At 27.8% G+C, this 26,838-nt stretch overlaps 1 protein-coding gene across 1 annotated transcript in view; it reads left to right on the top strand.

Annotated features, from left to right (window-relative positions):
• Positions 1-26,838, top strand: part of Sol1 (CUB domain-containing protein Sol1) — a 387,647-nt gene that overhangs the window by 83,251 nt on the left and 277,558 nt on the right. The window contains exon 3 of the mRNA XM_088205243.1: positions 18,671-18,851. Within this exon, the coding sequence (XP_088061369.1) occupies positions 18,671-18,851 (181 nt within the window). The remainder of the gene's footprint in view (positions 1-18,670; positions 18,852-26,838) is intronic.

Here is a 26,838-nt window from a genome sequence, read left to right as displayed (position 1 = left end):
TATCTTTTTTGAGGAACCCAAGCTATAGTTTTTGATTAAAAATATGTTGTTGTATTTTTAAATCAGATTTACCATTAAGATCGAATGTCTTACAAATCATAAATAACATTCTGGGATATTATTAAAATAAATTATTATTATTAAAATATAGCCGGGGGTCTTGTATTTATACAGTGAATCAAATTGTAATGCCATACAGTGGCTTATTCTTTACCTAAAATTAAAAAAATTACACTTCTTTTAATATTAAAATATGCAACGATATGCTATATCAAACTATTAAGTGGAATTTTTATCAACTGACTTTTGCAAAAGCTTGTGTCAAAAAAGATATCATTTCTCAAAAGCTTGAAGAAAGAGTCATTATTACGGTTAACCTTATTTTTTAGCAATTGATTGATAAACTATTTAGATTTCAAATTTTTATTGACTGTTCTTTTCAACTTAAAAAGGTAATATCAGTTTCAAAAATTTATATTTTGAGGCAGTGGCGTAGCTAGGGTATGTGGTGCCCTGGGCGATGCTTAAAATTGCAGCCACCGCTCCTATACATTTTTTGCATGGTCATAAAATCAGCATTTCTTAAAATAATTAATTGGTTAAGCTCTTGCTATTCGTGGATATATATTTTAGTGCATTTAGGGTTAAGTACCACACTAGATGATCCCATTGCAAATATGCCGCCCCCAAGCAAGTGCCGCCTGGGGCGGTCCGCCTCCCTCGCCCCACCATAGCTACGTCACTGTTTTGAGGTAATAGATAAAAAAGATTTCCCGACCCCTGGTTGAAAACTATTATGTTAGATCATAAACACACTTTTATTTAATCTAGAATATATTTATAGTTTAATTCTTATTCATCTTATGCATTAGTTGCTCAATATTAATATTAACTATTTTGCGTTAAATTTAATTTATTTAACACTTTTTCACCAAATAAAAGTATAAAATAACTCTTTACTTAATAATAGAAATTTGTGTATTAGTCAAAAATCTTTTTTACTTATTATATATTATGATATAATATTATTTTGACTTATTATAAAATAAAAAAATAATTTTAATAGATATTATTTATATTTATTGTGTAATTTTGTAAATAATTAGTAATTATTAGTGTATTTTTAAGATATTTATTATTTAAAGTATAGTAATCAGATTTTTTTTAGAAAATAGTAATTAATATTGTATTTTAATTTTATAACCCATTAAATAATAGAAACAATTTTTAGGCCTGTTTATTTATATATCAAAAATATACTTTATAAACAATATAAAGTAGTTCAATGTCAAAATAGGTTACCATACACATTGTTCAAAATATGTATATAGAATATACATATGCCTTCTTAATAAACTTGTATATATCTGTATATATAAAAGTAGTAATCCATTAGTTCACATACATACATACATACATACATGTTAATATATGTATATTATATGAAGAACACTTTAAAAGAAATATAAAATATCTATATAAATAATATTTTTATATTATGTAAATCAATAGGTATTATAGATGATTAATTTAAAAGTTAAATATTACTAAAAAGTGAACTAACTATGTGTTTTAAGACACACTTTCTTAAGCTCATTATCTGTTAAGAAGAACTTTTGAAACTAATCGAAACTTATATACTGGATAATAGAGAATTTTCTCTTAAAATTTAGACGTCAGATTTTTTTTCGAATTTCTTATATACATTAATTAAGGAAATCATTGTAAATTCTTTACAAAGGATATCATATGCATTTTTTCTACCAAAAAATACTAAATGATACTGTGCATTATGTAATGCTTTAATTTTAATTCAAAATAGCAACCCAATATACAAAAAGCGTGTTAATAAAAAAAAAACGTTAATTGTTTCGTAATTAAGTAAAAGTATATGGCTAAATTAAAAATATTTTCATATTAAAAACAAAATAAATAAAATAATCTTTATTTATTTTGAAGATTTTACGCGTAGAATAAACCAAATAGTTATTTGTTGTAATTCTAAGCAATTATGAAGTTGCTGTTATTTTTAAAAATTTGAGTAAAAATAACTTCTACTAATGTAAGTTATTTTTGTTAATCCTATTTTTTCTGCATGGAAAAGATACGAACATTCTAATTGTGCATACAAAACTTAAATTTTTTTAACAACAGTCCTCTGGTTTACTCAATGCCATATCAATTTTTGAAAGTAGTTTAAAATACGTTACTTTGCATTTTATTATCTAAAAGTATTATTAAATCATTTATTATGTCAATTATTATTTTTTTTATTTTTGAGTAAGTAAACATAAATACAGATATTGCTTGATGTAATATTTGTTTGAAATAAAAGTGATATATGTGTAACAATATCACGAACACATTCATTTATAAAACATATTTTTATTTGGTTATACTTTCATCCAAATTTCACAGCAAATTGCCTCTATTTTAAAACGCACCATTCAATATACAGACTACATCCAATTTTGCGCGTTAACAACACACAGTCCGCTGCATAAATTTCGCGCAAACATTAAAAAGCAACAAAATGTTTGTCCAAACGACTGATAAAAAACACCGCATAAATTCGTACGGGCGATTTTATTTACAGATTCCGTATAGCCGCTATACGTATTGCGGTAATAAATTTTCCGGGGGGGAAAAAAGCAAGCACCACTACAAAATTTTGACTACGGTGAAATGAAAGCGATTTTTTTCACCATCATACCCCGGGGAAGATTTGTATATCGAAGTGCGTGCGTACAGCGATGCTGAATATTAATACCCTTATACCCCTGCGGGTATCCGCTCCGGGGGTTTAATATAATGTTTCCTCCGAGGTTTGCGGCCGGAACGCATGAATCGCTTCTGCTCCGTCGTCTTGTATCCAATTTCCAAATGGCTGACAACCGTTTAAATTTCAGAGACCCCAATCGGGTCTCAGACCCCCACCGAGAACGATCGTTTGTGTAGTCTAAGAAAAGGCTAAATTAAAAGGCGCTTTTCTATTTAGGGTATAAAATGCGTAATTGGGGAATAAGAGGTACAATTTATTTATATAGTGTGTCAAGTAAAAAAGTGATCCAAAAAAAAATACTATAGTTTTAATTTGGTATAGTCTCCGATGCGATATACTCAGAATTCCTGACGAAATCAGCGATAATTCGATTGTCTAAGCCTTAGACCTTAAGGTGTGATCGGCCTTCTCTTGAGCAAATTAATATGAATTTAATGATCCTATTTGGAGAGATGGTGAATTTATAATGTCTTAAAGTCCAAAGTATATGTGATTTGTGGAAGTCTCAAGTCAGTGAAAGTGATCTTTGGACCTGGAATATCACCTTTTATTTACATTGTCTCTGCAAAGGGACACTTTAAGGATCGTCCTCTTTTGCTGCAACGATCAATTACTAGTCTAAATGTTTACGTTGGCAGTGTTGTTTATCAAACCAACACCATCTGTTTAATTTTGGAATGCTATTTTAATGCATTCTAACACTAAATATATTTTTAGCATTTCATTAGAAATAAGTGTGAATTTTCTCACTACAATGATATTTATGTATCACAATAAGCTGCTTTTAATGTTTATAATTCTGATTAATAATATATGTTTAACATTTAAACTCCTTGTTATCATCTATATATATTTATTAAGTATTTTTTTATAATTTTAATCTCAACCAAAAGTCCAGACTCACTGTACTTGTACTGAGGCTTAAATGTATTATTCAAATAAGTGTGTATGTGTTAGTGTAAGATTTATAGACCCAAGTTGCCGAACATGCCTTTTTTAGGCGTGACATAGGCGTTCCGTATCAGTGATTAAGTTTGAAAGAAAGCTCTGAAAAATAATGTTTCTCGTGTGTCCCAGACAAGTATATGAAAAAGTTTCTTGAGCACGTAAGTGAATCTGACCAAAACTTTATAAGGGTCCGTTCAATCTCAAAACTATTAATTGTGAAGCCTGGAAAAAACTTTATCAATTTATATTTAACAATATATATATTTATTTATATATCAAAAAAAAAAAACATTATTTATCTTTAACCTTTTACTTATGTATACACACTTAAACATCTTATCGTGTAGGCTAACATTACACGTTGCTCTGATAGTGCCGTAAAATGCCATCGGCAGCTGTTGTTCAAACTTTCAACGCCAACTTGCAAACATCTATCGACACAAGAAGACCCTTATATAACGCAATACATACATATGTATGTATGTGCATATAAACATAAGGATTTCTAACTTCTAAGTATCTAACCAAAGCTTAAAAAATAGCATTTTAAAAAATTTCCGAAACGTTTTATCAAAAAATGTATGTATAGCGATTCGTGATATCTTATTTTAAATGATGTTACTAGTATTAAAAATAATAATGGGTTTATAAAAAAACTATTTTAACAGTTTTAAATAATTATTTAATGTTTATGATTTTTAGAATTAAATCGTTTGTGTGCTATAAAAAATGTAGCTCACTCCTAATTTGTTTCAAAATTATGTTTCGACAAATTTGCATTGGGCTACCACCTGTAATTTTTCCATGATCAAAATATAGTCTGAAGTATTACCTTTTCTAATTTTTAATTTGTATAAAGATAGCACTTATGCTTAGATTAGTATAAAAAAAGTGTTTTTCTGAATCGTTCATTGTAAAGTATGGATAAATGTTGTGTTATCAATTTTTTCTTTATCTATGCCTTACAAACATTTTTTATAAATTTGCCAAAACATTAAGACAAATGACAAGATTTGGTTTAATGCAAATTTACAACTTATCTTCGACGTTGTCTTTATTTTTTAATAATGCATCATAAATTAGAATAAAATATTAAAACTGCAATTCAATGCAATACTATTATAAATATTTTTTTACAAAATTTACAAATATCGGTAAATTTCCAAACTTTATATATAAATTTAAATTTTATACATATATATGAATATAAATATTTTACAATTAAATATCCAAGTTAGTTTATCTTACAACTACTTGTAAATGATTTACTGAATTCTTTGTGACCTCTGAACAAAATATCTGCTTATTTATGTATATATTTCATATATATATTATAGTTAGAGTTAAATATTTTTTAACGGACAGACAATTAACAATAATTGATTAATATATTATTTATTGATTTATATTTTAATTAAAATTTACTGTACCTTAATTTATTATTTTATTTTGCACATTACATATTTATAACCTATTTTTTTGCTATTGTTTTAATATAAAAGCTAGCATTAGACTTACAAACACATACAGTTATATTTACAACGTATATATAAAATATATAATAACTGCATGGACATATTAGTAATTTAAAAACAATATATTTTTCATGTATTTTATAATTATAAATAAAATTCCTTTCGGGTTTTTAAGTCCTAAGAGTAAATTTGCAGCCAAAATAGACGTCTGAAAAATTTAGTAATAGTTAACAGTTACATAATTTAAGTTATATAAAGCGAAATTTGTCGAAATGTAAATATTAGGGGTACCACGAAGAAAGGACATTTTTTAAATGAAAAGTATTTATCCAATAACAAATTTATTTTACATTATTATTTACAAAATAATCTCCATCGACAGATACAACCTTCTTTCGTCGATCAGATAAGTTTTTATCCTACGTTTGTGAAAACTCACTTATTCAGAAAGGAATGTTTAAACTTCACTAACAATAATATTTTTTTACTATCTGAACTATATTGTAGAGACCTATATATAGGTAATTTGTTAGTGCTATATCGGAAGAATATGAAAATATGAAGAATAATTATTTTTCTCGAGTGATTCTCGCAGTATGAGACAGGTGCGTCGCCTTGTTCTCGTCGCTTAGTGCATGTGATACCCACACGTCTTGTTTCCACGCCTTCTAATATTTTTTAGACTTCTTTGAATGCTAGACCATAATAATAACTCCTGAATGGACGTCTAAAGATTATCTTTAATTTTTGTAGCTATGCAGTCATCATCGATGATGTTTGGTGACCCACTTTTAGGCTCGTCTTCCAAACAAAAGATTTAAATCTCCTAAATCATTTTTGACATTGACGAACCAGTAAAACTTTATCATAGTTGCCAAATTCTTTCTTTGCAACGAAGTCTTTGATTAAAACTTGGGGTGGTTTTTTTTATTGATATATTCGTAACGCACTCTCTAGATAGTAATCCAAACACTACCAAAAGAAAGACATGCGATCCGAATGACAAATAAGTCACAAATGACTGTCCAAGTTATTCAGTATAAAAACTTTCTTTTCGGTACTCCTAATATTTTGTAGTGATTTTCACTAAATAAACATCTGGGATCTCTTGTTATTTTTTGTTGTTATTGTTTCTTCTTATCTTGACTGCTCTTGGTGCATGTGATTGTCCCTGACCCTGTCTTCTCGATGGGCAAAGTGTCAGATATTTATACTCTTTATTGAAGTCGTCTCTGGCGAATCAGAGATGCGGAAATTGGTAGACCAATTACATTGCTTGCATATTCGGCTAACGAACTATGTTTGCGCCTTGAAGTTTAACTATAAGGTGATCTATTTTAATCCTTAAGGAATAGATTATGATAGTGGTTTTTACGTTATATGTACGTATTGTCTTTTGCGTCCTTTATGATACAGAGTAATTTTTATGGTGCTTAAAGAGCGGTTATTCTGCTAACACTATTGTTGCAATTGTGGTATTAAGTATTTTCTTATTATTATTTAAGCTTATTGTCAAAACAATTTTTCATAAGCACGAATTTGTCGTTTGAAGGTCCGAAGCGTTAACTAGTATTTCTATTCAATCAATAAGGTATTCAAAAAATATATTTAATACTAAAATGGCAAAAGATTTATATTAGTTACGAAGTACCTTTTCAAGTCAATCGAATATATAACTATTCTTATGTGTCGTCAGGGTCGAATCGGTGACACAACACACACATGCGCTAATATATTACTTTTTATACTTTCTAAAGTCACTCTCGCTAGCTTTACACTTCCCAAAAACGCCCTTCGTGCGTCTCATAAATTCAACATAATTCAATTTTCTTTACTTTACCACAAGGAACCATCACTTTCATGTGTCAGAGTGAGCTGTCATCTCGCAGGAAGGCTTAACGTCCGTACATATTATACACTCTACTTACGTACAATACGCACATCCGTACGAGGATGATATTAAATTTACGGTGTCTAATAAGCGTTTAATTTACGCCTAGAGTATTGTCAAGATTGCTAAGTCTAAAGTATATTTTTGCATATGTGGTAGAGGTTCAATATTATGTATGATATGAAGGAAGCTATACATATATACATACTATATATTTGTAGCATTAATATTTAAATTTGAGTAAAATTTAAATTTGAACAAAATAATTACGAAGATATTTTATTACTAATTTAATTGCTTTTATTATATTATATATAAAAATATCAATTAGAAACTTTTTATAAAAAACTAATATGTTTATTCATATATATTTTTTACTGACAACTGAAAATTTTATTTTATCAGAAAATTAAATACATTGCTTAAAATAGTCTTTCTAAAACCGTTTCTATTATTATTATTATTTTATTAATTTATTTAGCTTAATAGCTAATCTTTACATCTAACAAATTTAGTAAACATTTATAAAAAATATATAAAAAATACATAACAGAAAGAAAAAATAAAAATATACAATAATAAAGACTTAATATTATAATTTATTTCTATATGTACGAAGGTGTTTTTTTATTTCATTTATGAAACCCGTTATATTTTTGCTGTTTCGGATTTCTCTTGGAAGACTATTATATAAATCAAAACCTCCGTACATAACTCCCCTAGCCGTACTCGTTTTCTTATACTTAATTATCTTTAAATTTTCTCTATTTCTAGTATTATATTTATGTACATCTTTATTTCTTATTAAATACTTATTAAAATATTTTGGTAACATATTATTTTCTAACTTATATATAAATACTAAAACATTCATACTTAATATTTCTTGAACATTCAACCATTCTAATCTATCAATCATACTTTTACAATTAGTTAATCTATTTTTATTTCAGATTACTCTCATTGCCCTATTTTGTAATTTTTGCAACATTTGTTTGTCTAATTTATTTAACATATTTAATAGTGTTGCACAATAATTAAAATGGGGCAATATTATACTATTGTAAATTTTTTTTTTGTATTTATACCTAATATATTTCTTAATCTAGATAATAAACCTATTTTTCTACTAATTTTTTAATATGTAATTACAATGCTCTTTAAAATTTAATTTTGTATCAACAATTACTCCTAAATATTTTATATTATCCACTATTTCTATACTAGAGTTATTTATTACTATTTTGGTACTATTATCTAACACATTTTTATAATTAATAAACATCCATTTAGTTTTATTCTCATTTAATTTAAGTACATTATTCTTTAGCCATATTTCTAATATACTTAATTCATTATTTAAATTATTTACAATTTCTTTAATGTTATCACTTATGCAATACATTAATGTGTCGTCCGCAAATAGATGTATTTTACATTTTTTAACGTTATTAACTATATCATTAATATACAAAACAAAAAACAATGGTCCCAATTTAGACCCTTGTGGTACTCCATAAGACACTAATTTCTCTTCAGAATATACAATATTTATTTTAACTTTTTGTTTTCTTTTATATAAGTAATTATTAAACCATCTTAAAACTATATCACTTATACCTATACTCTCCAATTTCTTCAACATTATTTTTCTGTCTATTGTTTCGAAGGCTCTCTTGAAATCCAAGAAAACTGCTCCAATGATTTTGTTTGTATCCTTAGTTAACAGCCAATCATTTATCACTACTTGTAATGCAGTTTCAGTGGAATGCTTTTCTCTGAATCCCGATTGTTGTTCACATATTATGTTTTGAGAAGTAATAAATTCTTTTAATTGTTTGATTACTACTTCTTCTATAATTTTTTTTCTATACACGGTAGCATGTTGATTGGTCACATTTCTTCAATTTTTTTATTATTTTTTATTTTAGGTATAGGTACAATAGTAGCAATCTTTAAATTTTTAAGCATTTCTCTTAAGGAGAGTGCTTTATTTATTAAATAATATATACTATACTTTAATTATATACTTTACTAAAAAATCAATTAGTGTATTGTTTTTTTGTTCTATACAAATAATTTGTATCGATCTAATTAGGGTTAATATTTAAAAATATTAAATGATCTCTATCACAACATTACTTTTCTGCATCTAAAATATATAAATTAAAACATTTTTTGCAATCAGCTTTCACCGGTATGATTTCCATTTAAGCATTGGCGTCTCGTTCCACGTAGCGCCCGTTTAATTCCGAAACCGACGAAAAAGTGCAACAGATTTAGTTTCAGTTTCACAATGGCGACAAATTTACTAGTTTCCGCAGCAAACAAAACAGCTTCGGATACGTGAACGTTTCCCGGCGTCCATTTGCGTCTACGTTCAGTGTACGTTACACTTTTTGCGAGTGTACGTGATAAAAAAGTTACACGACGACAAAACATTTCACTTCGCCGCACACACACGATTCCTCTTATCTGCTAGTACTACTCCAAAACGGTTGGCAAACTGCACGACGAAATTTAATTTAAAATCACAACATTTGCATAACTGCTCTAGAGTAAAAGTCTATTGTGGCGAGGCAGAGGCAAAAATGCGAAAAAATACCCAAAGTTAGTGTAGAACTCCTCTTCCGCATGAATAACTTCCTCCACATGGAGATCTACTTCACATCCCATACAAAAGATATACTCTGAATTTTCAGTTAAATGTTTATCGATTTATAGATTGAATCGATCAATTTATGCCTTCAATATAAGTTTGAAATAATCGAAGTAAAAAAATAATCATACCTTGATTCAATACAACTTGATTAATTGAAATAATGGCATAACCTTATTACATACATTATTTATTATTTAGCTGATATAGCTATATATTCATACACTGAATAAATTTAATCGTTGCATATGTACATACATATAAAAATCAACAGAATATAAACAATACCTAATATTAAATTTATTTCTTAATGCACGAAGGTATTTCTTTATTCCATTGAGCAAACCCGTGACATTTTTAATTTTGCGAATTGTCTTAGGATTATTATATTACAAATTTAAGTTATTCCCCTGGCTGTTCTCGTTTTCTTATACTTAACTATCCTTATGTCTCTATTTATAATAATAAATCTATACACATCTTAATTTATTAATAAATATTTAATAAAATACTCTAATAACATATTATTTTCTATGTTACTCTGTATATAAATAATAAAACAGTCACCTTCAATATTTTTTGAGCATCCAACCATTTTAATCTATTAATCATACTTCTACAACTAGTAAATCTATTTGTATTTGAAGCTACTTTCATTGGCATTTTCATTTAGTTCTTATTTATTATGGATTTTTTATTAAATCTTTCGTTGTAACCTAACAGGCGTAAGCCCAATGCGTTACAACGGGGTAAATCAGTCTCAACTGAGTAAGTCAGATATAATGATTACTTATAAGTAATAATAAATAAGTATTATAAATGAATGTGTAATATAATTTATAACCAATAGATGTTACTGCAGCTTTTGCCAGTTTTTTTTTATTTTAGCGCATTTTTTATAAATAAAAATTCAAGTGCCGTTGCCAGGGCTCGACCCCGTAAACTCAGAATTACTAGTCTGAGACATTACGGGCTACGCTATTCCGTTCTTATGTATTGCTTAATTTTTTTTTATTCGGGTTCTTATATTTATTGTTATTTTATTTTAAATATTTTATGACAGTTTTTTCATATTGTTTTATGCACTAGTCCTTCATGTTTCAATTTAAATTAGAGTTTCGTTCAAAAGACATATTTTTATGAAAAAAAAAACACTATTGTAGTGTAGAAAAAATGTTACAGGTAAATGTGATTACGCTAGGCTGTCGGTCGGAAACTACCTTTGGCAAAGCTTTACGAAACCTGCTCGCCGGATACAACAAAAAAATTGCGCAATGAATAAAGTATGAACACACGTATAAAAATGTTTGAAACACCTGAAACCCATTCGCGAAATACAATGAATTTTACCCGCGTTATGTGTGACAAAGCTACTGTAAAAAATTAAATTAAATTTATTAACTTATTGTGAAAACACACTGTTTATCAATGGCATCATACTATGGAAATTGATTCACATATAAATATATATACTCCATGCCATCGTTGATTATTTAGTAGATAATATATAAATTTTATCATAGTTTATTACTCCAGTAGACACTAGTGAAGCGTGGCTTTGGTAAACTGTAAGTTTTAATCACTTTCGAGGCAATAAGGCAGAACTGCGCCGGAATCGGTCCGTTTTTCAATTTGATATTATAAAAGTGGAAAGCTGCTTCATGTCTGGCGGCGGAAAACTTAGAAGATCCAACAGTTGGTCAAAGTCCAGCTGTGGCTGTCAAAGTTGGATATTAAATTTCTTGCTTCTTGTTGATACAGATTGGGGGCCAAACCTCGATGGTCACCTCTGTTGGTGAAGTAAAATCACACTTCGGAGCTCTCGACGGTCACTTGTGATTATATATAGTATAAACTTTTGTATTAGTATATAGTCATGGGGCCTTAAACTATATATCACATAATGATAAATTATCAAGGACATTTATAACGTTAAAAACATTAAGCTAGCTAGATCATAGTGATCTAAAAAAAATAGTTTTGAAAATACTATCGATCGTTCAAATATTTTACTTAAAAAAACATTTTTAATTATTAATTTTTGCTCTGCATATTTATTTTGATAAAAGGTTTCTTATTTTTTTATGTATCTAATTTACTTTGCTATATATAGTATCTACATACATATAAAGTCAATTTTATAGATGTAGAATTATTCAAAGGCTGTAATTTGCATTGGATATTATTCGTAAACTACTCGATCGGCAAAATCTAACATACCCTTATTGCAAATCAGCAAAAGTCAATCACATGATGTTTAGGCTTAATGCTCTGGAAATTCATATATCAGAGCAGATTACACCACGAATTGTGCTTCGATTGTGTTACACGGAGATTAACTGACGTTCGGTTATAATTGTGTTCAATCACCTGATGGGGCGATTTAATTCGAGCAGTAATTATGATTTAATACGTATTATCCGCTAGATAATGGCTGGATTTGGTAGCATTTCGAACACCAAGTATAATAGGAAATTTATATAAATACACTGTACAAATAATTAATATTTTTGTTGGCATATACATCAACATTTTTGATAATTTTAATGCTTCATTGAATAAAAGTTGAATTCTATAAATATATCCCTAGTAAAAAAATATTTTGTATCAAGATCGATAAAAAATAGACAAGTTATTTTACTTAAAAGTTTTGATGATAAGTAAATACTATTGCTTGTATTATTTATTTTGCAAGATGTGAAGTTTTATTGCATTTCTAACGCTTACTTTACATTTTGCCATAAAAATATATGTTTTGGTACAAATTTGTCCTAATTTTTTAAAGCATATAAAATTTTGCTAGTACTTGAAAGAAATTCAGACATTCATAAATTTACATATTTAATAGTTTATGGAATTTATTTTATTAAATATTGCATTAAAATCAAATTAGTACCACAGTTATCCATTATTAATAATAAGTTTTACCGTTTAAAAAAACATACTCTCTAATATGTAATTATATTTATTAACTTTCATAATACTATGTATTTTTTTTTTTATTACAGTTTTTAAAATTTTATTAAAAACTTATTAAGTATTTAATTGCAATAATAGTATTATTATATATTAAAAACAATAAGCAATATTTATATTATGTTTATCTATATATTTCCTGACTTCGTATTTCTGTCAGATACGAGGTACATTGATAGGAATAATAAAAATAGCATATAGAAACTCTTTCACTAGTGACTTTTTTTATGCTTCAATCTAAAATTATAATATGCTGTAAAAAAATATTTACTTATAATAGTTTATTTTACACTGACACAGTTGAATTTAGTTATTATATTAAGGACCGCTGATCATGAAACTAAAGAGTCTATTCTGATAAATATTACACCCTAAATCTGAGCTTTTGTGCCTGAAATTTATCCTGTGAGTCAGTAGAGCTTGCGAAGTTGAAGCCCCGCGTGTTTATTTTTGTTTCAAATATAAGTTAACTTATTTTGAGATTAATTGGGACAATTATCTTTGCTCACCGTAAATGTGACATAGATTGATTTATTTTCATTAGCTCTGATTTGTCATTAAGAGAGCCAAGTTTGGACTTTGTTACTATTTTTGGGTTAGTATCAGACGCCATTATTGCAGTGTAGTAAATATTATTAAGCTCATCCTAGGAAGATCTATGGCATTTAAATACCTGTACAAATTCATTGCCCGATTCTCATGAATTTTATATTACTTGCCGGTTATGTTCCGTGTAATTTTTGTCCACTAGTATACTGTCACAGAGATATAATTTATATTATATTCACACGTATATTAAAAACTACCATATTTGATTTTCATTGACTTTCACTTACACTTATTTTATTACTACTTTGCCTATTTATATCTTCTTTTATTGTGAATTTTACAATTTTTTTAAATTCTGTTCTTACCTGAAGAGAAATTTCCAATTTTTCACAATAAGTAAATTGTATTGACACTATTCTATTTTACTAAGTGTTTTGTTTGAAGAATGATTTGCTTATCAAAAGCTTTAGCTTTCTCTTTATCGTCTCTAACCTATTGTTAGTTATTAAATTTGATTAGGAGAGGAAAGTGTTCATATTTTCATATTAAATTTGTTACCTTTTAAAGTGAATATTCTGTGGACTCTGTAGCAGTGGGAATTTAACATATTCTTGGATTGCCTCTTTGGTTTTTTTTTCAGTTATTCGGTTGATTTATTTGATTTGACTTGGTCGTGTGGCAATTGCGTTTAATGCCAAGTCTTTCTTAGCAACAATCTAGTTTTTTTATATTTTTTGAGCAGTTTATATTTCTTAGATAATATTAAGATTATAAATTGCATTTTTTATATGAAGTAATACAAATAAAATCTTATTAATATTTAGAAATTTAGAGTAAAAGTTTTTAATGAAACCATATAACTAGCTTAAAATCATAAAATCCACTCACATAAAAACATATTATATTGGTTCCAACAAACATAGTATTTCCTCTACAAATTAAATTAAAAAAGTAAAAATTAATTGCACTTGTAATTTCACATGGTCACCCTATTATATTTTCTCACCAATACTATGACGATGAGCGTTCATATCTTGGACGGACTATACGTTACATGTTTTTATTTTTAATATATTGAACCACCCTCTATAGAAAATAAATGGCATATAAAAATACATACTTACACCGTATTCTTATAGTTATCTTTCAAATACAAACTTTTAATAACAGTTTTATTAAATTTTACGTCAAGCCGATGCCTTGGAAAACCCGGGGGGTTAGAAAATCCACTACAAGACAATATCTGATGGTGATTTATATTATATTTAACTTCAAAAAAAATATTATTACAATATAAAAAATTCCATTGATATTTTTTGTATAATATAATGCCTTGTTTAAAATTCATAGCGTGACTGAACATGCTTATTACATAGGCGGCATTTAAAATCATTAAAATTTATTCAATGGTCGATACATCACGTGTTACGACCACAAAATTATTGAGTAGAGCCTTTATGCATTACCTGGTGTATTGAGCGAATGAATACATTATAATAGTTTATAATAGAATTTTATGTCTTAACTGAAATAAGCAGTAGAAAATTATAAAGGAAAAGCTTAATTGCGAAATAAATTTAGCACTAAGTGCCATAAACTTAAAATACATTAGTAACATGCTTATGACAGATGTCGTACCTTGATACGTAGTTATGTTTATTGTTACATTAAAAATATGGTTAGTTACATAATATAACAATTTTATTTGCCGCAGCTAAATTGCTTTCCAGAGAGACGAAAATTCACACCCGTCTAAGTTTCGTCTCGCCAAAAATCCTTTTTTTTCTTCTTGCTACTTTTTTCAACCCCTGCCACCGAAAACCGACCGACTTCCACCCCCGTAAGATTTTCAAGCCAGCGAAGACAAACAGAAAATCTATTTTATCAAATGGACATTCCTATCTGTCTGCCCGGGAAGAAATATAACTCCTTAGGAGAAACTTTCACCTCGACTTTAATGAAATAAAAAGGTGTTTCCAGATAAAAAGATCCCATAAATTCTCATCCACCGCTGCAACTAAACTCTGCCACCAATAACCAACTACTAATACATTTGAATACAAATTTTTAATTACGCAATAGTAACTCAACTTGTATCATGCCAAAGTGAACGAATTGAAACTTTGAAACTATACAAAGCTTAAAATTCTGTCACCATGGACGTTAAAAGTTTTCCTTAATGCAATATTTATTTTCGAATAATTAAACGCTCTTATATATAAACCAATATATGTGAAACAAAGCGAAACATTCTCGTTCCCAGATTCAGTTAAAAACTTTTCGCAAACGACGTAGTCCGAAAACTATTACATTATGTAAACCCTCATAAACCAAATTGGATGTAAAACATTTTAGTGCCTTACCTTAATTCCAATTAGTCTTCGATCGTAAATAATTTTATAATTTTGACAAATGGGAGGTGTTATCGTAACTCGTTTAACTTGTATTGTAACTAATATGAGTTAATTAGTAAATTGATTATTGTAATAATTGTTTGTCTGGTGTACATTTATATACTATATCGTGTGACCTATAACTAAAATACACTTCAATATATACAGATAATAAAACATATTTAAGCACTATTTGCCCACTCTGATAAATGTCGATATTAATAGATTGAGTTATATGAATTTCTTTTTCATATTAAATTAGAGTTATTTGGGTTTTAAGTAAACAGTCATAATTTCAGCACAAAAGAAAATATTAAGTAAATTTATTGTAGATGTTTTATAAAATAATATTTTTAACATGTTTCTTTAAGATGTAATTACTGTTATTTTTTGGTTTAAAATAAAATAATAAAATGCATCTCACTGGGAGTATATTACATTTTCACGAAAAGACAGCCAGATGAGAATTAACTCAACTTTACATTTACGTCCCGTGCTAGTAAGCAGAGCTTCATTATCATTTTATTCAAACTGGTGTGTTTTTTTCGCCAACTTTTAAAATGGAAACCCAGTTTTATAACGTGCAGTTTATTGAGTGTGCTCTTTGTATGCGCCAAAGTCTGCACAAAAACCTTATCAGCGTAATGCTGAAATAAAAACGTTCGTTGAAAAAAATAAAAACAGCGACTACCTACTTTAAAATTGAAATAATTCTAGTAAATATAAATAATACTAGTGCATACGCAGATGAGTTTTTGGAAGTGTAAATAGTGGTGCTACCTCTAGATTTTCTCCTTTTCTGACATTATTTACGAGAGTGTTTGCGGATAAGGCCACTTAGTTATGCCACTCTAGAAATGGATAATGCTAGGAAGTGGCAATAAAATTTTATTTTAATGTGGCTAGAACTCCGTAGGAAAACTGTGCCAGAATACTGATATTGAATGAATTTAAAAATTTTGTCGTAAAATTGAGTGTTATTATGTTTTGACTGTAGAGGGAAAGAGTTTTTGAATGATTGGTGAAATAATTTCTGCGTTATCACATTTAAAATTACTTTTTTATATATATATAAATTGTTTTTTTCGACAGAAATATCTATTTTTCAAATAAATATTATAATAATTTAAAAATTAATAAATAATTTTTAATTAGTATATTATATATTTTCATCACTAAACCAATCTCTAAATTTTTTGATTAGCTAATGGATATGTATTGAGTAGTATTTGTAGTAGTATCATAGTATATAATTGTTGATATCAGTCATTAAAAAATTAATTCAATAAACATTAACTATATTGTAGATGTTATTAAAAATATTTTTATTAAAGAAAAAATACAAATGGTCGGAATAAAGTAGTCCAAAAGGTCTAGATTTGTAATCAATGGCTACAGGTTCGAGCCTCAACAGCTGACTTGAATTGTATTAATCAAAATTTGAATTAAATATTTATAGATGTCAACAAATTCCAGACTTTCATTTTTGTGGTTTATACTTCTTTGTAGGTATTTATTATATAAATTTGACTTACCCATATTGTACAGATTCACCTCCTTGTAATGCATTAAGAATATTCCATCAGAGTACAACGAAAAAATAAAATTAAATTAATAAACGCGACATATGTTTTATATATGTATAAGTATAAAAATATAAAAATGTTTTTTTCATCTTAACTATTTCCTTCCTCTCCCTTTATCTTGTTGTTTATGTATATGTTAAACACATAAATAAATATTATGACTCAAATATTAAATATCTTCCCTATATACAAATATTATAATTTCTTTGGAAAATAATTTAAAATCAAAGATTTTCATTTTTATATGTGCAATTTTACATAAAATTTAGATTATGTAAAAATTAAATAAATATTATGTGAAATATATAACAGGTGCTTTTTGTTAATATATCATATATTTATATATAAATATTTTAAATCAAAATTGTCGATCCAATATAATTTGTTTATTATCATAAATATTCAGTTAACACGTATAAATTGTATTAATTGATTTTTTTAATATAAACTTTATAAATGTTTTATTAACTGTTTACATATAAATTGTATATATATATATATAAAGTAAGCCAATAATTTTTATATATATTTTTTCTTGAATTTTTAATAAAGTTGTACAAAACTGGACAGTACATGTAAAATTTATTGTGTGAAATTAGGTAAATTTACAGCAAAAAGTATAAATAAATAATGTTTATTAAAAATAATCATATGGTTTACTGCAGGTCTTTGAAATATTTATTTTATTTTTATTTTATTTTTAAAAAAATCTTAAATAATGTTAAAAAAATTTGCAATTAATATATTCATTAATTTAAAATATAAAAGCAAATGATTTATATATCAAATAAATAAAAAATGGTTGAAAATAAAATTTTAAATATTATTATTCCTTATGATTGAAATTAAAAAATAAATATTCTGAAGTTACATATAAAATACGAAACTATGTTTTAAAAATGTTAATGTTTTATTGTTGAAAAACAGCAATTACAACTAATTTTAAATATTTTGATATAAATTATAAAATAAATATTTCAAGAGATATTTAAATAAATTTATTCTTATTAAATAGATTAAAAGCTACAGCTAGAGATAATTTAAATTTAATAAGCAGTAAAAAAGTACTCTAGAGCTGAATATATATTATATAAAGTGTTAGTTTAATAATAGTATCCTTGTTTTAATCCGGAGATTTAAACAAGCTTTATATTTAATTTTTGTTGTTGTATTTCACTACTTTATGAATGAAATAATAAATACTTGCATTATCTTGCCTATAATAATATTATACTACTAAATATTAAATGCATGTATCTATGTATATCAATATACGATATTCTAGACTTACGTGAGCATACTAGGGAATGTTTCTCATTTTAACATTTACAAACATGTCCCTTCTAAAATTCTTATCAATTCAATACAAACTGATTGAACTTCCCTAACCTGTTTTTTTTCATTTCCACAGGGTGTTCTTGCTTGGTATTCTCCGCAACTTACGGCAAAGAGAGGGGCACATTCAGCAGCCCCGACTATCCGAAGACGTATCCCAGGGGCATCGATTGCCTTTTGTATACATTCATTGGTGGTCCCGACGAAATCATAGAGTTGAGCTTCACCGACTTCGACGTGCACAAGAGCCACATGGAGTGAGTCGTTTGATTTGCATTATTATTATTAAAATAAGATTCCAGTAAACAGATAGTATTTCTCTTTAACGCTAAAGAGACCCTAAAAACACAAAAGTCATATTTTATTGACAATAATAACAACCATACAAAAACAATATATGCATTTCTATGTAACTTTAAGCACTCAAAAAATGGTTAGGTTGGTTAATTTTATAATCATATATTATGAAAGTATTTAAAAACATTCTAATATACTTCAAATATAGATGTAACCTATAAAATTTCATGTGTTCAAATTTATATTTAAAATCAAACTTTATGTGGAACACGCACTAATTTATGATCAGAACAAATATATTGCTTTTTTACTTTGTTGGTTTTTCATCGTATACAAAATTAGGTAATTTATGGACTGATTATAGGTCGTCAAGAAAAGTTTCAATCGGAAGCGTGCTAGCAGCTTTTCCTCTATTCCATATACGAGCCTAGTTATTGATAGTCAGCATTAGTGTTTGTGTATGTTTATATGTCAGAAAACATTTTCGTGTCTATCGATTGTAACAAATTGTTGCGAAACGATCTGGCGAATTAGCAAATTTAATCGGGGCTCGACCCGCATCTCTAACCACGTCGAGGAGATAAATTTGGATTAGTGATTACGGTTGAAAAATTGCTATTCAATTTTTCAATTTCGACACGCCGTGAATTATGGACGGAGATGGCGTAAAAGATAAAGAGAGATTTTTGGAACAATGTTCGTATTAAAATATCTCGTTTATTTCCTGTGTTGTGAGAATTTCCATTTAATGAAATATATAGGTTACTCTTATAAATAATTAAAATATAGAGAACACCTAATTTCTATTTTCAGTGTTATCTTTTTTATTATCCTTAGTTGTACATATCATACATCTGAATAGGTTAATAATAAAAATCGCACTTCAAATAGCTCAAATAATATAACATAAGTTCCACCCATATATTTAAACTTCCGCAAGAATTCACACGGCATATCCATTTAAGGTATTAAGACAATTAAATATTTAAATTTGAATTCGAATCCACTGAATCGTAAATACGAAAGTTTCTCAATTGTAAATACCAAAGTGCGCTCTCACATCACATCACAATGGTTAAAGAGCAAAACCGTCAATCCGCTAAAGGTTAAAGGCAATAAAAAGCGCTCGAGTTTTTTAGGTTAATTTAAAATTAGGCATTAAAACAAAGCAACCCACACTTCAAATTCTAACCGCGTTTATTAACCGCAAAGGTTATCTTTTGAAGTTGTATAAATTAGTTCGCCCGAGTGTGTAACACGTAACACGCGAGTAATTTTTGGCCACCGCCAACACTAACCATAAAGTCTTTAACCCTCAAAGGGATGAGACGGTTTTTAATTAGCAATGTATCCGATGGATAACAAAATTGTTTTCTATACACATAAAGATATATACAATTGTTACATAGCTTAGCATATTTAATTAACAATGAAGCACGAATTAAGTTTAAGCTAACGTTATCCTAAAACACATTTTATTGATTTACTTTAACCCTATCATAAAAATGTTTATTTCTGGTAATATTAACCATTTAGTTGCCAGATTCCGATCAATCAGCTGATGCTACTAAGGTGAAAAAACACCTAAGAAGAAATTCAATATATTATTAATGGTTTTTATGATATATTTTTTCACAAAGTAAAAACAATTTTTTTAAACATATAATAATTTTATTATCTAGTTCATAAATATTTAAATAGCAACCAAAAGAAGCTCGGTAACAAAAGGGTTAATTATTTTTTATTATATATTTTCTTAATATGACTAACTATCTAAAACAAAAATATATATATTGATTGCCTTAGGTGTAAATTAGCTCACTTTATATTTGGGTTTAAATTACCTGACAAAAACATTTTTATTTATTTAACATGAACATCTAGCATTAAAAACAGAAGTATTTTTTTTATTATTTAAAGCGTGTTTTAATTTATCAAAACTACAACATGGTATAAACAGTAAGGTTTTGAGAAAAAATCTAAACTATCATTACAGGTAAAATTCTACGAGAGCAATATAACGTGACTCTATTCTTTAAACGCCGCCGCGTTCTTCAAATAGATCTGCTAGGTCGATATTAAAATAATGTTTACTAAGAGATTTCAACCAAATTTTGCAAAAAATATTAAATACATATTTTTTACTTTAAAAAATAAAACCGCATTAGTAATGTGGTGCTTTACTTGCGATGAACCCAAATAAGTTGTGTTTATTTATTTTTATTAGTATTTATAGATCAAAATTAGAATTATTAATGAGATTTTAGTGCACTCGTATATCTAAATTTGCAACAATGTCAGATGTCTTAGGCGACTGATTGCGATTAATGCATTTGGTGCAAAAATGTCAATATGTTGACCGGCGGGAAATTACTTTGTACGCCGGCCGATATAAATATTGTTTCAAATTTATTACTCTACTGTTTTGCTTAAAATATATTTAATTTATAAAAGTGTCATGTTTTATTTATTTAATGCATGAATTTATAGCTTCAATTTTTTTTAATATAATTTTTTTATATATTCGGCTAACTTTAACCGTAGTATACTGTGATTCACTATTTACAACTTAACCCAAAATAGTTTTGAAAAATAAAAATTGGTTGCTATAAAAATATCATTAGCTTGTAATGTGCCGTGAAAGATTGAAGATCATTCCCTTTCAAAAGTTTGGGGTTTAAGATATTAAATCAATTACTAAACGTATCAAATATTTTATAAACGGCAATTAAGGGTTAAGACGATTCAGCAATGTAGCAATTACAACCGGCAGATTTTCATTAGGCACTTGTAAAGATGCCTTGGTTTTCGGCAAAATTAATATTCGTCTACATTCGCTGATTAATTTTCTCGTTACGATATTAGTTTACGGGCAGAAAGAGAAAGGAATGGGGAGGAGGTTTTAGCAAAAATACCCCCTCTCCATCACCCCATGGTCGTGTTTCATTTATATTTCAATAGGCGTATTATGACCGAATTGAAAATTCCGTTTCGGTGATTAAATGTTTGAATTATACGATGCTTTTCAATGTTTCCAAATGTTTACCGAATGAAAATAAAATCATTTGCAATGCTGAACCGTACCGCTAATTATTGTCGATCGCGAATGCTGCACTGCGCATGTGCCGTACCTAGGTATTGTATATGAAATTGATTTTTATTTTCTTACAGTCATTGTTAATTTACAAGATGTTTATTCAATTTTCTCAGTCTGATAAAGTAAAACTCGGCTTAAAGAATGATTCAGCAATGAGTAGGCTATATAAAGAACAAAGAAAATATATAATAAATAAATTATGGGAAGCATAATTTAGGGTCAATTATGCTATTGTGTTGTTTAATGATGATCGTGCTTTTTTAATTTAATCAAATTACAAGTAATTACTTTTAATTAATTCTATGCTATATAATTGGCATACAATTTTTAAGGTGCGGGCCGGATCAAAAAATATTTTTCGTACGTTTATGAAATATATTTATATGTATATATGTAGCATATTCATTTTTATGCATATTAAGTATAAGAAGTTTTATCTAGAATATAGCTATTGTCTTAGCTTAAGATTCGACAATACTTTTGTAACCCTTATAATCAGAATTTAATCAAAGACGAGTTTAGAGTTTCTGCTTTCTAGTGAAAAAAACACTAAAAAGTGAATTAACTCCTAAATTCATTGCATATATAAAATCTAAGCGTGTCCATTATCTAACGGAATACAGTTTTCAGGGTAATGTTTACTGTAAGTAGTTGAAAAACATTGTTTTGTATCGATTTGCGCCGGAACGATTCCAGTGCATGTGTCTCAATATCCGGTTTAAAATACAAAACTTAAAAGTCAAAACACAGCATCAAAATCGCAACAAGTCAATCGCAAAATTTTATTTGGCAAAAATTATTTTTATTTTTAATTTGATTGAAAAATTTTGTATTGTTTTTAATGCAAGCGTCGTTGTCGATGTCGATGTATGAAATTGAAAAAAAAAGTATTTTAAAATAATATTCTTCATTGCTAATCATTTTTGTTTTAAGAATATTTAAAAAATATTTTAATTATAACTTAGGCCCCCACAGTGCTTATCTGAACTCTACAATTCGATAATAAAAAAATGGGTGTCAAAATTAACGATGGCTTAATTTTTACCAGATAAACAATTTTAGCAAAATTTCATATTATATGTATTATTAAAAAAAAATGAAACAATACCCACCAAAAGCATTTGTGCAAAGCTCTCCCATTTATTTTACATTTATTTATATTTATGTTTATAAATTTAAATTATTAATAGCTATTTTATTTCATGGAAAACTACTCAAGTATACTTGAGTATTCAAGTATTTTAATATTTTACTACTCGATACTCGAGTAGTTGATGATGTCGAGTAATTTAAGTCCATACATTTACGTACATATATGTATTAGAGACGCAATGGTAGCTACTCCGTGTTTATATAATTGAAGTCTAGGTGTTTACCTAAATATTCAACACAATGAAGTATTGCTGAAGGAATGGTTATTGTGTTTTTATTGTATTTGTTTATTTTGTTTGTCATGATCTCACTACTCACTGTGGCACAACAGTGGCATGAAAATTTAAACACATGTTCTGACTCACGTGCACGTTTGCTTAAGGTCACATAGGGTGACATTGAATATATCTGGAAAAAACTACCGCAACATTACTTTACCGATTCATGTAATGATTATACATATAATACAGTTATTACTTACAGGTAATGCTCATGTTATGATTATCCATATAATATAATTAAATTTATATAATTTTTTTTATTATAAAGGATATTGAAATGCCATAAAGTACATAATTTAGTACATGACATAGAGAGCGAAGGCAATTATTTACCCACTCCCTTTGACAACAGATCTCCGATAACGATAGTGAATCGCTATTGACAGCATGTGTAAAACGATATCGGTGTATCGATTGCCATACACAGAGAGGGGCATACACACTCGATACATGGTATCTACGAAACGATCTGTGAAAGCACATAGGAATAAGTACTCAGCCGAGAATTACCGCGTGAGCAACTCGCCGCAAGTGTATCCAGTTTATGTACATACATATGTATAGCAATGAACAGGACTTTTGTAGTATGACTGAAATTATACATATAACATACACACACACGTCATAATAGCGCACATTATGTATACCTAGGGGTTCTTGCGACTATATCGACGGCCGTTACAATGTATCACTTGAGCAAAAACTACATGGCAAAAGTTACCGCTCAACGTATAGTAGAGCTTAGTAATACAAAGCTTTAATTAAAATAGCTTTGGATGAATTATATTATTTGAGTTAGATATTGCAATTAATTTTAAGCATTTTTTTATAAACTAACTTTTGATGATCATAAATAATCGATAATCAATGTCCGAATTTTTTGAACATCCAGAAATTAATTATTATCAAATATATCGAATACAATAAATACATTTTAAGATTATTTATAGGCTTGTTATTTTCAAAATTAAAACCGCTACAAAAAATATTTTAAATAGTAATTTTAAAATTACACGGGCCCGCAACCGCGCGCGTGCGAACGCGCCGGATGTTGCAAGTCGAGATAATTCGTCACGCTGGTGTTACCAGAGTGCCGCCAAGTTTTGGCCATAATAAACCTGATTAAATACATATAAATAGGCCCCTATACGCATTTAATCAATATGCGCGATTTAATGTAAATTTTATATTAGTTATATAAAAACATTTTCAAGATTTAAAAACACAATTTGTATTTTTTATTTTTCATTAGTTTCTAACACGATTTAATATTTGCAAATGATGATTTTATTAACATATGTTCAAGCCACAATTCTTGGGTACTTAAACGTATAGCATATTTAAATTTAGTTTCTTCAGTATTTTTATATTTATATATTATTATCTAACATATATTAAAAATAATAACCATACATTTAGTTTAAGTACATTTTTTCAACCATCGTTCTTATATGATATACTTAATTCGTTATTTAATTTATCTACAGCTTCTTTAACATTATCACAAATTCGATAAATTAAAATGTCGTCTGCAAACAGATGTAATACACATTTTCATATATTATTAATACACAGTCGTACACCATGAGATGTTATTTTCTCTTTGGAATAAGCATAATTTATTTTACTTTCTAGTTTTTTTTTCATGATTAATAAAGCATTTTAAAACTGTATCTATAGTTTTTTAAAAATCATACTTCTGTCTATTATTTCAAAAGCTTTCTTATAATCTAAAAAAAGTTCTCCAATAATATTTTTTCACATTTTCTATATAGCGTAACATGTTAAAATGTATATTTTTCTTCTATTTTCTTATTTTGCAATAAGCGCGCTTTTTTTTAAAAAAAATGGTCTAAATGTCGCAATAGCAGCAAGGTAGTTTAAGAGACGTTCCAAAATGTGTTGATTTATAGGAATTTAATGCTAGATTTACATCCCAAAGTTTATCTGTTTCTTAAATCTAATTGCCTGTTTTATTATGGTTGATTTTAATTTCTCACTTATTGTGTCTTTATTTTTAACTTATTAACCATTTTAGACAATATAGGATAAGAGAAAAATCTAGATCTTATATTTGCAAATAATTTATTTATTTTGCACCGGAATTGAACTGAATAAAAGCCTACAATGATCCAAAGTTAAGTCACTCTATAGATAATATATAGTACATTCTCGATTTGGTGATTAACAACCTTTCACCCCTTCCTGAGTGAAAATTCGACCAAACTTGAGCGCGAGGTAAAGTTACAATGTTTACAAGAACCTGTCAACCATTCAGTGAAAGTTTTCCTCAACCATTAGTTTTGCCACAAATGGCATTTCATTGAACGACTCATAGATTCTGCGGAAGGAGCTTTGTGCTTCAGGATATAATATAACAATGTGTAAAGACATATGTTGCAATATATGACATAACTGATTTTGAAACTCTTGAACTTTGACATACATGAATATTGAAAGTTATACTAGAACTTGTTATTTTTTTAATAATGAAACAAATATATCTAATTATCATTAAAATTGAAAGCATCTTAGTATTTAATATAAATTTATTATTGACTGTATTTAGTCACTTGTTATTATATTTTTATTTAATATTAAAATATTCAGATGAACAGATGTGGCGTCTATATAAAATGTGTAATAATTATAAATATTATTAAAAATATATGCACTTTACAATTGATATGTTGTTTGTGTCTTGTTTCAAAGCACACTTTTTACACTATGCTCGCTAGCACAATTTATTTTGTAGCACCGTTTCTATTGCGTCCAGTTTCGTTTGTCGTTTGCGCTACCCCTTTTATCGGGGTGGAAATGGATGTTGAAAATGTGTGGATCGCCCTGACCACTGATTGGATCGAAGCCTTCGACATCGATTGTTTAACGAACTTTGGCCTCGAGGCCAAGCGGCTTTGTACACAGAATGGATTATTGGCTCCTCTCGTAGCCGAAACCAATTTCTGCAGCCTTTTCTTACATTTCAGCCCCAGGCTCTTGAATTCGCTTCCGTGAGTCTTCGGAAATTCCGCAGAATAGATGTATTGTGCCATGCATTGTCCATTTTATTCGGCTATGCCGATAACGTGTTTAAAATGAGGCACGATAAATATTAATGCACTTTTTAACATGTGTTAAAAATAACTGATTCAGTCTTACAATAATAAATCTGACCAAAACAAATAAATTATATAGCTTGCTATATAATAAATAATAGATAGTTTTTGTTGATTAGTAATTTGTACAACTGTGCGTTGTTAAGTTTAATCAACTACCCTATTAACTTGATTTGCCACTAGCAGACTATTTTCTTATTCTTTTATCATTTGACACTCAAGTGGAAACCATTTCAAGGCGTAGAAGATATTAAGAAAGATGTAACGGGCAAATTAAAAGTTTTTCAGATGCTTTTTTCGA

This window comes from Plectrocnemia conspersa, unplaced genomic scaffold (assembly GCF_051122295.1).
Source record: "Plectrocnemia conspersa isolate PC_06_02 unplaced genomic scaffold, ASM5112229v1 ptg000001l, whole genome shotgun sequence".
In the NCBI taxonomy this organism is placed as follows: Eukaryota; Metazoa; Arthropoda; class Insecta; order Trichoptera; family Polycentropodidae; genus Plectrocnemia; species Plectrocnemia conspersa.
Note: the sequence above shows the minus strand (reverse complement) of the source record. Positions and strands in the feature narration are given on the sequence as shown.